Source organism: Hemibagrus wyckioides, linkage group LG27, assembly GCF_019097595.1.
Source record: "Hemibagrus wyckioides isolate EC202008001 linkage group LG27, SWU_Hwy_1.0, whole genome shotgun sequence".
NCBI classification, from domain to species: Eukaryota; Metazoa; Chordata; class Actinopteri; order Siluriformes; family Bagridae; genus Hemibagrus; species Hemibagrus wyckioides.
In genome coordinates, this window is record NC_080736.1 from 8,638,392 (window position 1) to 8,650,000 (window position 11,609).

At 42.8% G+C, this 11,609-nt stretch overlaps 1 protein-coding gene across 2 annotated transcripts in view; it reads right to left on the bottom strand.

The window, feature by feature from the left end:
• Positions 1 to 379: 379 nt before the first annotated feature.
• The window catches only part of tshz3b (teashirt zinc finger homeobox 3b), a 41,415-nt gene continuing 30,185 nt past the window's right edge, over positions 380 to 11,609 (bottom strand). Inside the window, exon 4 of one of the 2 annotated variants that reach the window (XM_058382292.1) lies at positions 380 to 5,447. In XM_058382292.1, coding sequence (XP_058238275.1) covers positions 2,035 to 5,412 — 3,378 coding nt within the window. In that variant the 5' untranslated portion in view covers positions 5,413 to 5,447 and the 3' untranslated portion in view covers positions 380 to 2,034. The remainder of the gene's footprint in view (positions 5,448 to 11,609) is intronic. The other variant, XM_058382291.1, reaches the window with a different exon arrangement.

The following is an 11,609-nucleotide window of genomic DNA, read 5'->3' on the forward strand; positions in this document are numbered from 1 at the left end:
AATGAAGGGAGTGATATGAAAGCACTGTTAACAATGTAAGACTCTGCTATATTGTGCCACATTCTACAAGGTATTCGACAAATTAACGCTAAGGTCTCAAAACAATGCTTGCTAAGAAGACAAATATGGCTTTATTCTCCGTGCTTTTCAAATCGGCGATCCATAACGTCGGTTTCAGTTGAGAAAACGCACACACACACTCACACGCACACATACGCACACACAAGACTGACCTGGACGTGAAGTGTTTAAATCTAAGTCTTGTGACTGATCCCTACTAACACCACCCACATTGTTGTGCACTGATCTTCCCAACACACCAGCCCACTCATCCTTCCCCTTCGTTTGGCTTCTGACAAACTTGCGAGCCAAGACACGTCACGTTATTGCAAAAAACAAAACATTGTCATTTTTAATGCTGCAGTAGAAAAAAAGGTTATATGAAGTCATATAATGGGTGGTTCATTGTCAACAACAACAAAAAGAGAATCACGGCACAGAATGCATAACAGTGCCTGTGCTGTTTACATGCCAATATTTTACACATTATATTTCCATTCACTGGCAGCTGTCAGTTATTTCAGCAAATTAACTGCCAAAAATGTAGCAGAACTGTCAATCGGAGGAAGAGTAACCATGGTTACCCTTCAGATCCCCCCAAAAATGATAAAGCTGCAGTGTGGAATCATGGGAGAATAATTAGACAGAACAACATAAAAGTTACCAATCGAAAAGGCATTCTACAATATAAAACAACAACCAAGAGTGCTTATAAATAATACGTTACATTTGTGGAATTCCTCCTTGCATTATAAAGTAGCATCTTTTTGTACAACCTTTGAAATGTTCAAGAAACGATGGAACAAGTATTGTCTTGTACAAGAAGTTTAACCCTTTGAGCACGAGGTGGAAATAAAAGATTAGGGTGGATTTTTTTTTTTTCCTCTCAATTTTATAATCATCTGATTAAATAACATTTATAAAACTATTGTGCAAAACAATTTAATTAATGTCTTCATATATTGTGCACCAGTAGATAGTCATACTCCTCTTAAATAAAAAATATAAAATGATGCATAATTTAAACAGAAATTAGTTTATATGTTTATATGTACATTTTTTTTTTTTTTACACCGACCTGAATTCAAAAGGCCCCTGATTTCAGAAAACTAAAAGATTATGTTATTTTGAATTCACACACATTTTGCATCAGAAACCATTCAGGTATCATGAATAGTATTCTTTTCCCATTTTTCTTTTCTTTATTTTGATTTTGTCAGGTACCAAAATACACAATAATGTGGCCTCTCAAATATATTTGAACGTGGGCATGTCCAATCTCTTGATTTCTCTTCTTTTTACTGTGTATATTCTGGACTGGTAATGTACAAGATTTTGCACGTACTCAGAGGGTTAAATTTTGTCTGCTGACATCAGCACACACAGCTCACATTAACTAAAAAAGAAAAGAAAAGAAAAACAAACGGAAATAAAAAAAAACAAAAAAACAAAGAAGCTTTAGTTATTAAAAGTTAAAAGTAAACCAATTCATCAACGCATGCAGCTTACTGCATCTGGGAGATGCCCGAAACAAGTTGAAAAAAGAAAGAAAGAAAAATAAAATAAAAAGCTAAAACAAAAGAAATAAAATTGAATCCAATTTACACAACTTCCAAATACATACAACTTCATTTTAAGTTTTTCTTATATACCTTCATATTTTACCAGTGACAACAGAACCTCTTCACTCAACACTGCACAGTTAGAAAAATTACCATTTTTGTTTTTCTTTATTTTTTACCTAAAATGAGAAAAGAGAAATGTCTCTGAACCAGAATGAGTTATTCCAGGAGGAAAACCCACACATCATGTGCCGAAACTGAACAGTAGTTTTATGGCATCTATGTGCAGTTATTTCTTTGTTAGTCTTCATCAGTTCATCTTGGTTTTAAGAAATGTTAGAGAGAAGGCTTCAGAGAAAGCATGAGAAATAGAGATAGGTGAAAGACAAAAGTAGTAAGTCCTCGATCAGCGCTAAGGTTTCTCAAGTTCACAGACATACATAAGGTGGTCCTCGGGGGATTTGCCATGAGTCTTGCTCAGATGGAGTTTGACAGCATGCTTGCTAGCAAAAGTCCGGTTGCACAGTTTACACTGATATGTGGCGCCACTGGCTTCCTCGTCTGGGGAAGGGGAATGGGAATTGGAGTGCGGACTTGGGTTGGAGTTGGAGTTAGAGATTGAGTGGGTCAAGGCGTGGGCTTGAGCTGACAGCAGTTTCTCAGAGAGCCCCTTTGCATGACGTGATATCTGGTTGACTAGCTGCTCCCCAGATAATTTTGCCAGGTCTCTAAGCCGAAAGCCCAGATGTGATTCAAGATGGCTGACGTAGGTGGAAGGGGAGCGTATCTGTGAAGCACAGTCACCACAGAAGAACACGGGATGGCCAGAATCAAGGTTCTTCAGGAACTTTGTGCCACCTGTCCGCCTCAACTGGTACTTGACGTTGGCCAGCCAGTGGCTAATGGTAGTCATTGAAAGACCAGTGAAGCGAGAGATATGCATGCGTTCCTGTGGGCTGAGGTCAGACATGATATATTTGCCATCACTTGTTTGTCTCAAGCTGGAGGCAAACTGTGCTTGCAGGATAAGCAGATGCTGAGGGTTCCAGTTGGACTGCCGACCCTTGCGTTTCTGAGCTGGTGACATGTCGTCAGTGTCCTCATGTGTAGCACCATCTATATCTGATCGCTCAGACAGACTGGTTGGTGTGGAAGATTTGGAGACATGGCTTTCTGTTAAGTTGCGAAGCATATCAGAAATGTCAGACAGCGCATTTTCACGCAAAGGTGAATTAGACATGAATGAAGCCACAGCAGACGACGCCTTGGCCATCGTAATGGTTGAAGAAGGTGACACCGAGGAAGGAGTTGAAGTGGTGGAGGACAACACAGCCGATCCCAGGGAGCTGCTCTTTTCGCTTTTGCCTTTAGTCAGGTCAATGGGCTGGTCATTGTTGATGTGGTAGAAGTAGCGGTCAAGATGCTCGTTTGTCTTTTTGGTCTGAGCTGGAGTGGAGGCAGCAATAGCTGCCTTCTCTGCCAGACTGTTGCTCATCTTGAAGAGCATGCTCATGGGGTCCAGAGATGGAAGGGCAGGTTTAGCAGCTTTACCTAGGTGGACATTCATGACAGACTGAAGCGCACTTAAGGGGTTGACGAATGGCTGTTCTGGGGGATGGTCTGTTATAATTGCAGTGCTGCTGCACAGAGATGAGACGGGGGTTTTGACAGCATGGTCAGTGCCGTTTTCTAATGGCTCTTTCGCGAGGGCCTCACCATTGGAGTCCTTGTGAGCATTTACTGTCCCATTGGTCTCTGGGGTTTTGACTCCTCTGATTTCTTTGGGTGAATCCCCTCTTGCAGACTCCCCAGCTTCGCTACTACAGGGAGAGGGTGTGGTTCGCCTTAGAGGGGAAGCTCGTGCAGTTGTATCCCTCATTTTCTCCTCCACTTTGGCCACTTTTTCTGTTACTTTCTTGACAAGTTCTTCCATGGCGTGAAAGTTATTTTTGGGTAGAGGTGAGGTTTGACAGCTTGGAGGAGAGATAAGAGGTTGATTTTTGGTTGGGGATAGGATCTCTTCACCCGAGAACATGTACTTCAGTGGGGAACTCTTTCCTGAGTTGCGCAAGGAAAGTTTCATGATGTTTGGCAGCTGATAAGCAGCATGGATGCTGGGATATCCTCCCCAGCTGGGAGTGCCATTCTGTGCTTTGTTGATGGCAGATGTAACTGTGTTTTCCAGTGATTTGAGAATGTCCATTCCACCTTTAGGGCTTTCTTCCAGGTCTTCTTCAGTCAAATACGGATACTTGGAAGAAATGTCAAACTTCTCGTCAGCTTCGTCTTCTGACGCTTTCTTCTCTTTGCTGCTGTTAGTGGTTTCCTTTGTGCACTCTTCTTCTTTTTCCTCTTTTTTAATTTCCATAGCAGTAATGGCTGGGGATATACTGGGTGGAGGGGGTGCAGGAGGAGGTGGGGAAAAAGCTGTAGCAGCCAGTGGCACTGACTGTACCTTATCTTCGCTAGAGGACATGGTGTTAGGGGGTGGGTTGATTGGCGCCTCCATAATAGGCTTGCCTTTCTTGATGGCAGAGTTGGTAACCTTGATGAAGTGCCCAGTAACCATCATGTGAGCTGTTAGCTCCTGAAGGGTATCGTGGGAGCTTCCACATTCCATGCATTTCAGGATCTGGGATTTTCGAGATTCAAACTGCCATGCATAGCTAGCACCATTCTGATGCCCATAGCGATTATTAGGAGTGATGTAGGGATTTGCTGTCTTCTGCAAGAGGTCACTGGTGTCAGTGAGAGAGGGTTTGGGTGTTCCTCCATTAGAGTCTGGTGAGCTGGGCAGATCCAGCTCAATGGGGGCTCTTTTCCGAGCAGAGGAGATGATCTTGGCTGCCACAGGCGTCACAGGCTCCTTGAGAGGCACTTTTTGATAATGTTTCGTCTTGATCATATGGACACTTAGATCCTGTAGTGACTCAAAGGAGTGGCCACAGTACATGCACTTGAGCACTTTCTGAGCATCCTCCTTGCCTTCCATCTCCAGCAGAGAACGTTTGCGTGGCTTGGACCAGCGCTTAGTGCCCTCACTGTCTGTCTCATGGTTATCATCTCGGTAATGGCCTGTTTCATTCATGTGCACCGTCAGCTCAACTAGCGTATCATAGGCAGCACTGCAGTCTTTGCAGCGGAACTTGCTGGCACCAGTAAAGATGGAGCCATAGAGCTTGGTGCTTTGCCGGTACAGTTGCACAGTGCTAAAGAGGTTAGGCTCAGAAGCTGGGTGTAGTATTCTGTTCTGATTCTGTGAAACTTGCTGCAAGGTTTTGGCAACAGCTGACTGGTGCCAATCATAGCCCCCACTGCCACAGCTACTGCTGCTGCTACTGCTGCTGCTGCTACTGCTGTGGCTGCGTGGTGGTTTTTCAGATGGAGGCTGAGTCATATTCAGTGATGACCAGTAAGAATTGGTCAAGAAGCTGGTGTAAATGGCCTTCATCTGCTCAAGGCTGTCTGGGCCTGCATTGGGCGTTTCCTCGCTGCTGGGCGGGGCCACAGCTGGCATCTTCATGGGCGTAGTTGAATTGAGTGGTGTTAGTGGCTCCTTGGCAGTGCTATCCTCCTCGTTCTTCACCGAGGCACTCTCAAAGTCTGACATCCTGTCACTGGTCTCGCTGAGGTGTGACTCGCTGTCCATTTCATGGCTGGAAAGGTCTGCAGTTGGAGAATCGTGGAAGCCTGGCCGGTCTTTGAGAAGGAAGTCCTTGTCTTGGCACATGTATTTAACGGCAGCCTCCTCCTCGACCGCTGAATCATCTCCCTCTACATCCTCATCCATTAAGGCAGCTTCTTTTAGCTCCTCAGGAACATATGCTGCAGGAAAAAAACAAAGAAAAGAATACAAAGAAGATTGTTATTGCGATGTCCAATTACGAAGATTTCACATTCTACATTCTGCAGTACTTTGAAAAGCAGATGGACAGCTGCTTCCTTCCGCTACTAAAAAAAGACAACAGGCATCATATCATACCCTCTTGTGTTAATTTCTTCTTGAGTTCACTCCCGCATGATATTACCAAATGAAGATTTGTCTTGCTCTTTTTTTTTCAAGGAGAGAGAGAAAAGTAGAGACTGAGACGGTAGGAGAGAGAAAGAAAAAAAGAGAAAGAAAGAAAAAATGTCTCTTCAAACCCAAGTTGCCACCTTATTCTTCTCAAGGGGCAACAGCTTGAAATTAAAACTAAATTTGAAATTAATGAAGCACATTCTGGAGGTGGCATTCGTTTCTGAAGTAATAAATTACTTGTATCAACTTTAGAGACAGCGGTTCCTGTCTGTCAATTAATATGTCTTACGCTTCTTCTGCAGTCTCTAATGCATTCCCTAACAGACACACTCGCCATTTAAATTAAGAAAGCATTTTCACTCATTACTCGGCAAAGGCTCGCCAGCTCGTAAATAAGAATGAATGTATGTATGTTTCGGATGTAAAATCTACCCCCACAAAACACATTTGCGTCAATTACGGAAGATTAGAGAGTTGAAAGTTATTATTTACTGTTTAGCCTGGAGTGTATGCACTCAGCTCACATTTGAATACAAAAGCTTATGAAATAAAATGATTCAAATGTGGAAGGCGTAAGGATGGAACTGAAGAGGAAAACATTTAATTGTTTTCATTTATTGTCATTTTTTTTCGCAAGAACAAGGAAAAATGCCAGTGAACAATGAAAGAGAGCAATAGAGAAGACGGGAGCAAACCAGAGAACGTGAACAGGGAGGGTGTATAGGGCATTGTGGGAATTCTGCACATTCCGATGTGTAACTGTTCATCGCACACTGACCAGGTATGTAAACAGATCTGAGTGAGGAAGGTATGTTGAACGTATTCTATCATTTTAAACGACGGCGCGAGTCAAACTCTCCATGCTACAATTTCAACACACAGCATATAGATTCAAATCTAAATACAGCATCTGTCAGCTGGTATGCAGGAGACATTTCAAAAGAGTATTTTAATATGGATGAATATACCTCCATTCAGTTAAAAGATGCTATACACAAACAGCTAATATTTTTTAAAACGGCCCTATTTCACCCTCGGAGCATCACCGGCACGGCAAAACTCATAACAATGGAAACATTGTGTAGGCATCTATTGTGTGGGCATTTTTAACAAAAAATCAGAAGTGAAAATAACATAGTCATCATTTGGAAAGGCTTTTTTGTAGCCCTTGGCAGTGTGATGGCATGAGATTGGCTGAGGCATGCACACCTCTTAGCTTTCAGTTAAAGCTGAATAACGCTCACATCATGCCTTTAGGCATTCTGGTTAGTTATACAGGCTTTTAATGCTCTCCATGGGGAAATGCGTGATTCGGTTTCATTTACAAATTTTCCCATTGATGTTCAGATTTAAATCTATGTTTTATTAGATTTAGAACTTTCACACTTTATAAATCTCCTGGTCACGGATGCTGCTGACTCCAGAATTTATCTCTAGACGTGAGTACAGTCTTTAAGTAATGAAAGTCTAGTAAAAAAATAAAACACAGACATGGGACTGGGCTCCACATAATTTAGTACCCAGCAGCCATCACATAGGCTACACACACATACTGTAACACATGAACACACATACACACACACACACACACACGCACACACACACACATACCACCATCTGTTCTGAATCAACCAAAAAGACAGCTGTTTAAGAGAACAATGCCTTCGTTCAGGAAGCAAAACAGCACTTTACATCAAGGCCAAATGGCAACAAAAAAAAATCTTTCTCCTCTACACAAAACCTGCCTTAAAACCTGGGATAATGATGCACACACACACACAGCTGATATCCTTAATACAAAATCCTAAATAAGCCTCAACAAATACTGTTCAAACCGACCTTGAAAATAAATACTGAAAAATAATAGGATGTAGCACTAACATGAGGGAAAACGAGAAGGAATCCAGAGAAGGCTGAGCTTTGACATTGATTAAAATGTCCTCTGTTACACTAACCTTGACCTTAACAGCATGGGCAGGACTGAATTGGCATAAGAGTCTGCATACGCACCTAACTAATTTGTGTATGAATACAGGACAGAATTATTCCAAAGTCATTTGACACCAAACACAAAATCCGACTTGCCTGACAACATGGCAGTCAGCCCGATGGCGGGCACAGAGAAAATGAGTACAGAGGTGAAAGAGGAGAAGGAAAAAAAAAGGAGGAGGGTTGCCTGGAAAGACCCAAATGCTTAACACACACACACACACACAGTTGCCCTGGCCATGATCCAGACTGTCCTGCCCCCAATGTACCCAGACTCTATGTGTTCTAGCTGGGAACAATATTGCGTTTTCATCTCCAGGTTCCTCCGTTTTCAGCCCGGTGCTCTGAACACACCACACAGGTGCTCTTTTAATTAGAGAACAGGATGCTCGGGTGCCGCGCGTGGCGGAGAGGGGAGGAGGAGGGAGCTGGAAACCAGAATAACCTTCCCAATGAATTGGCATCAGATTGGTAGGTAGAGGTTGATCTAATTTACACTTGGACATCCAGAGAGACGACCAGCAGAGAGCGCAGCTTTGAACACTGGAGGTGAGCGGCACCTTTCAAACCGAGAGGAAACCCTGCCTGCCTTTTCAACCACAAGATTTTTACAGCGTGGACAGGAAGCTTAAGCAAGGACTGAATGATGAAGTGAAATCGCACACTCCTTCATATGAAAATCGGGCCTTCTATTAAATATCACTCGCCATAACTACATTCCATTACTTTATCATTTGTGTAATTTGGAGCAATATCCATTGTGGAGATAACAGGCCTGATACATCTTCCCAAATTCATGGAAAATTACTGAAGTCCTTCATATTTGCTGCTGAGGATATAGTGAAGAAGTACAATGGCTAAAAATATGGTTTTATTTTTAAAATGTAATAAAATCGACAGAGCCTTCACTCGTGTTATACTTTACATCAGATAAAAAATGTGTAGCTTTTATACAGGGCTGTCACAGTAATACCAATACCGTGAAGCTATCTATATCAAAGTTTGGTAAAAAACTTTCACTACTCTAGGTGTGTGTATGAAACCTTAAACAGCAACTAAACTTTTTCAAAAGCAGCAGGCTTTTCTTGTTGTAGATGGAAGACTATAAAGCATGAAAAGCTCCACGCCCAGACCATTTGCCACTCAAATGCAGTTTTGCGAGCACGCAAGAACATACTGTAATGAAAATGCATATAGAGGATTTGTCGAAATTCTCACTAACGAAATAAAATACATGAAACGTGATGTCATACAACTTCTACCCAACTCCTAGCCGATCTTAGTGAAGGAGTTGGGATTTATTGAACTGCAAAAGAAATAAAACTGCGTAATAAAGTATATAGAATCAGTTTATACGTATGTGAGTACAAGTAAACTTCGGCACATTTGCTTCAGTCGAGCCGAACTCTAGCAGTTCAATCTGAACCTGCGGTGTGTTCATGACACAGGTCTTAGATCTATGTGAAGTATATCTGTAGGATATCTGTAGGCTTCCGCAATCCTCCGATACTTCTGGGCGTGTGAATGAGAAGGACAGGACGAGAGAGTGAACTATTTGGTAATTAAATCTGCTATATATAGCCCCCAAAGCCCACATTTATAATGGGAGGTATCTCTCTTCTAATGTGGCACTATCTGCAACGTGATATCATTAGAGGGAAAATGGTTTGTAGCCTTAAGCAGACAGGCTGTCTGTGTGCGGCTGGAGAACGAGAGATAGCGCATATCTCTTTCTCCTCTCTCCGCTCGCTTTCCATTCTCCTCTCCTTCTTTCCTCTCCTCTCCTCTCCGGCTATCATGGCCCGCGTTAATGAAGTTAATTGAATCTGAGATCAATAATGCTTAATTATTGCGATTTGACGCACACAGACAAATTGGTGGGGAGGCCAGAAGAGTTTGTGCGTGTGTGTGTGTGTGTGCGTGTGTGTGTGTGTGTGTGTGTGTGTGTGGCGCTGGGGTGGGATAGGGGCCATGAGCTGGAAAGAGAGAGCGGACAGGCACGCCATCGATCCCTGAGAGACGCCCATCGACCAGGCCCTCTGACGGATGGAGGCACCTCTCTGAGATGGAAGGAAGCAAGAGAGAGAGAGAGCAAGACAGACAGAAAGAGAGAGCAAGAGAGGAGTGAAAGTGAGGGCAGAGACCACTCCACACTTCAACCGTGCCCCGCCCCAGAAAGAGGGGCTGTAGTGTATTAAACGACAGCCCTATTACCTATGGAATTACTCAGACCTTGTTTACACACTGCATGGTGTGTAGTGAGTGTTAATTACATGGGCTACAGGGCCAGCCGCTGTGTAACAACATGTACTTTTCCCTAATTGTCCCAACACACTTAGCAGGAGGCTGGCCGTTTCTTCTTTACACTCAACTCTATACTATTTGCCGGCAGCCGGAAAAATCGGCAAGCATTTCGAGTATTCGAGGAGCAAGTGATGACAGACGACAGCGAGCGAGAGAGGAGGCAGCGCGGATTAGAGGAGAGAGAGAGCCGAGGAGGTGCAGCGGCAGCCGCTGAACACAGAGCGGGTAAACATAGACGCTAGCACAACTAATCGCCAGCTCATGCCACTCAGCGGGAGAGGCTCTGACAGTCTGCGTGCATGTGTGTGTGTGTGTGTGTGTGTGTGTGTGTGTTTACACACCCCCACTCTCTCTGCTAGTGCATGACAACCGGTAACCACTCTGGAAAGCAGTGCTTCCCTCACCATGCTCCTTAACACTCCCGCTAAAGCTCCGTGCCTCGCAAGACGACAGCTTCCTCTGCACACACACTGTATATATTTCAATCCTTAACTTTCCGAGATGTGGAGATTTGCATTTCTAAATCAATGCATGTATTTAGGGTTAGCGAGAGAGAGACAGAGAGAGAGAGAGAGAGAGAGAGAGAGAGAGAGCGACAGAGAGAGAGAGAGAGAGAGAGACAGAGAGAGAGAGACAGAGAGAGAGAGATCAAGCTCATGATCCTCTGCTTAACCCCGAACTGATTAAGCAAACAAAGACATCGCCAACTGTTAAAATAACCGTGGAACAGAAATATTATTGGATCATCATGGACATCAGTCGTGTATCGTACAGCGGCTGCGTTCAAAAACACTTTTGTTGGCAGAGGCATGTTTCGGCCTTATCGCATCGCAAAATGATTTCCAATCAAAATTTTACATGTGCTTCTTGGAATGCCTCCTCCAAATATTTAAACCTTGAGGGTGAAAAACCACAGCGTTGATATTCTCATGGGTAAACACACACACACACACACACACACATACAGAGTGCTTCTTCACATCTTCCACACTTCTATCATTTAGTCTCTTTAATCTCATTACCTCTTTAGCCTTTCCACATCTCAGGCCAGCACAAACACACACACACACACCACATTGTGATCATATATTTCCCATTCCCATGCAGGATCTTCAGGAATCTGGGTTTTAAACATATATATATATATATATATATATATATATATATATATATATATATATATATATATATATATATATATATTCAAAAAATATTTTAAAGTCATATTCCTGAAGTATTTCAAATTCCTTTCTTTTTTCATTTAAAAGTGCTTGGTGTATTTTTATTTCCTATTGTACTCAATATTAGTGCACTTTCTAATTTTGTGTTCAACAACAACAACAAAAATATTCTGCATCATTCCAATTCGACGGCGCGTCCAATTCTCAGTATAAATTTGTTATGCTCATGGAGGAAAAGCAGACTAGGGCTGTGTCTCAAATGAAGCACTTACACTGTGCATTATGTTCTCTAACATCTAGTGTACGAATTGAAGGGTTGTATCGTCTCAAATGGAACACTAGTCGATACCAAATGACGTCAAACAGACCTGACGTGACGCCGCTAGCTTTAGCAGAAAAGTCTTGAGTGCGTGAAGTGTCCAACCTTCCACACTTTGTTTTTTCGTCTAAATAAAGTGCATCGTCTTGGTATTTGAAGGGCACTTCATGTTGGAA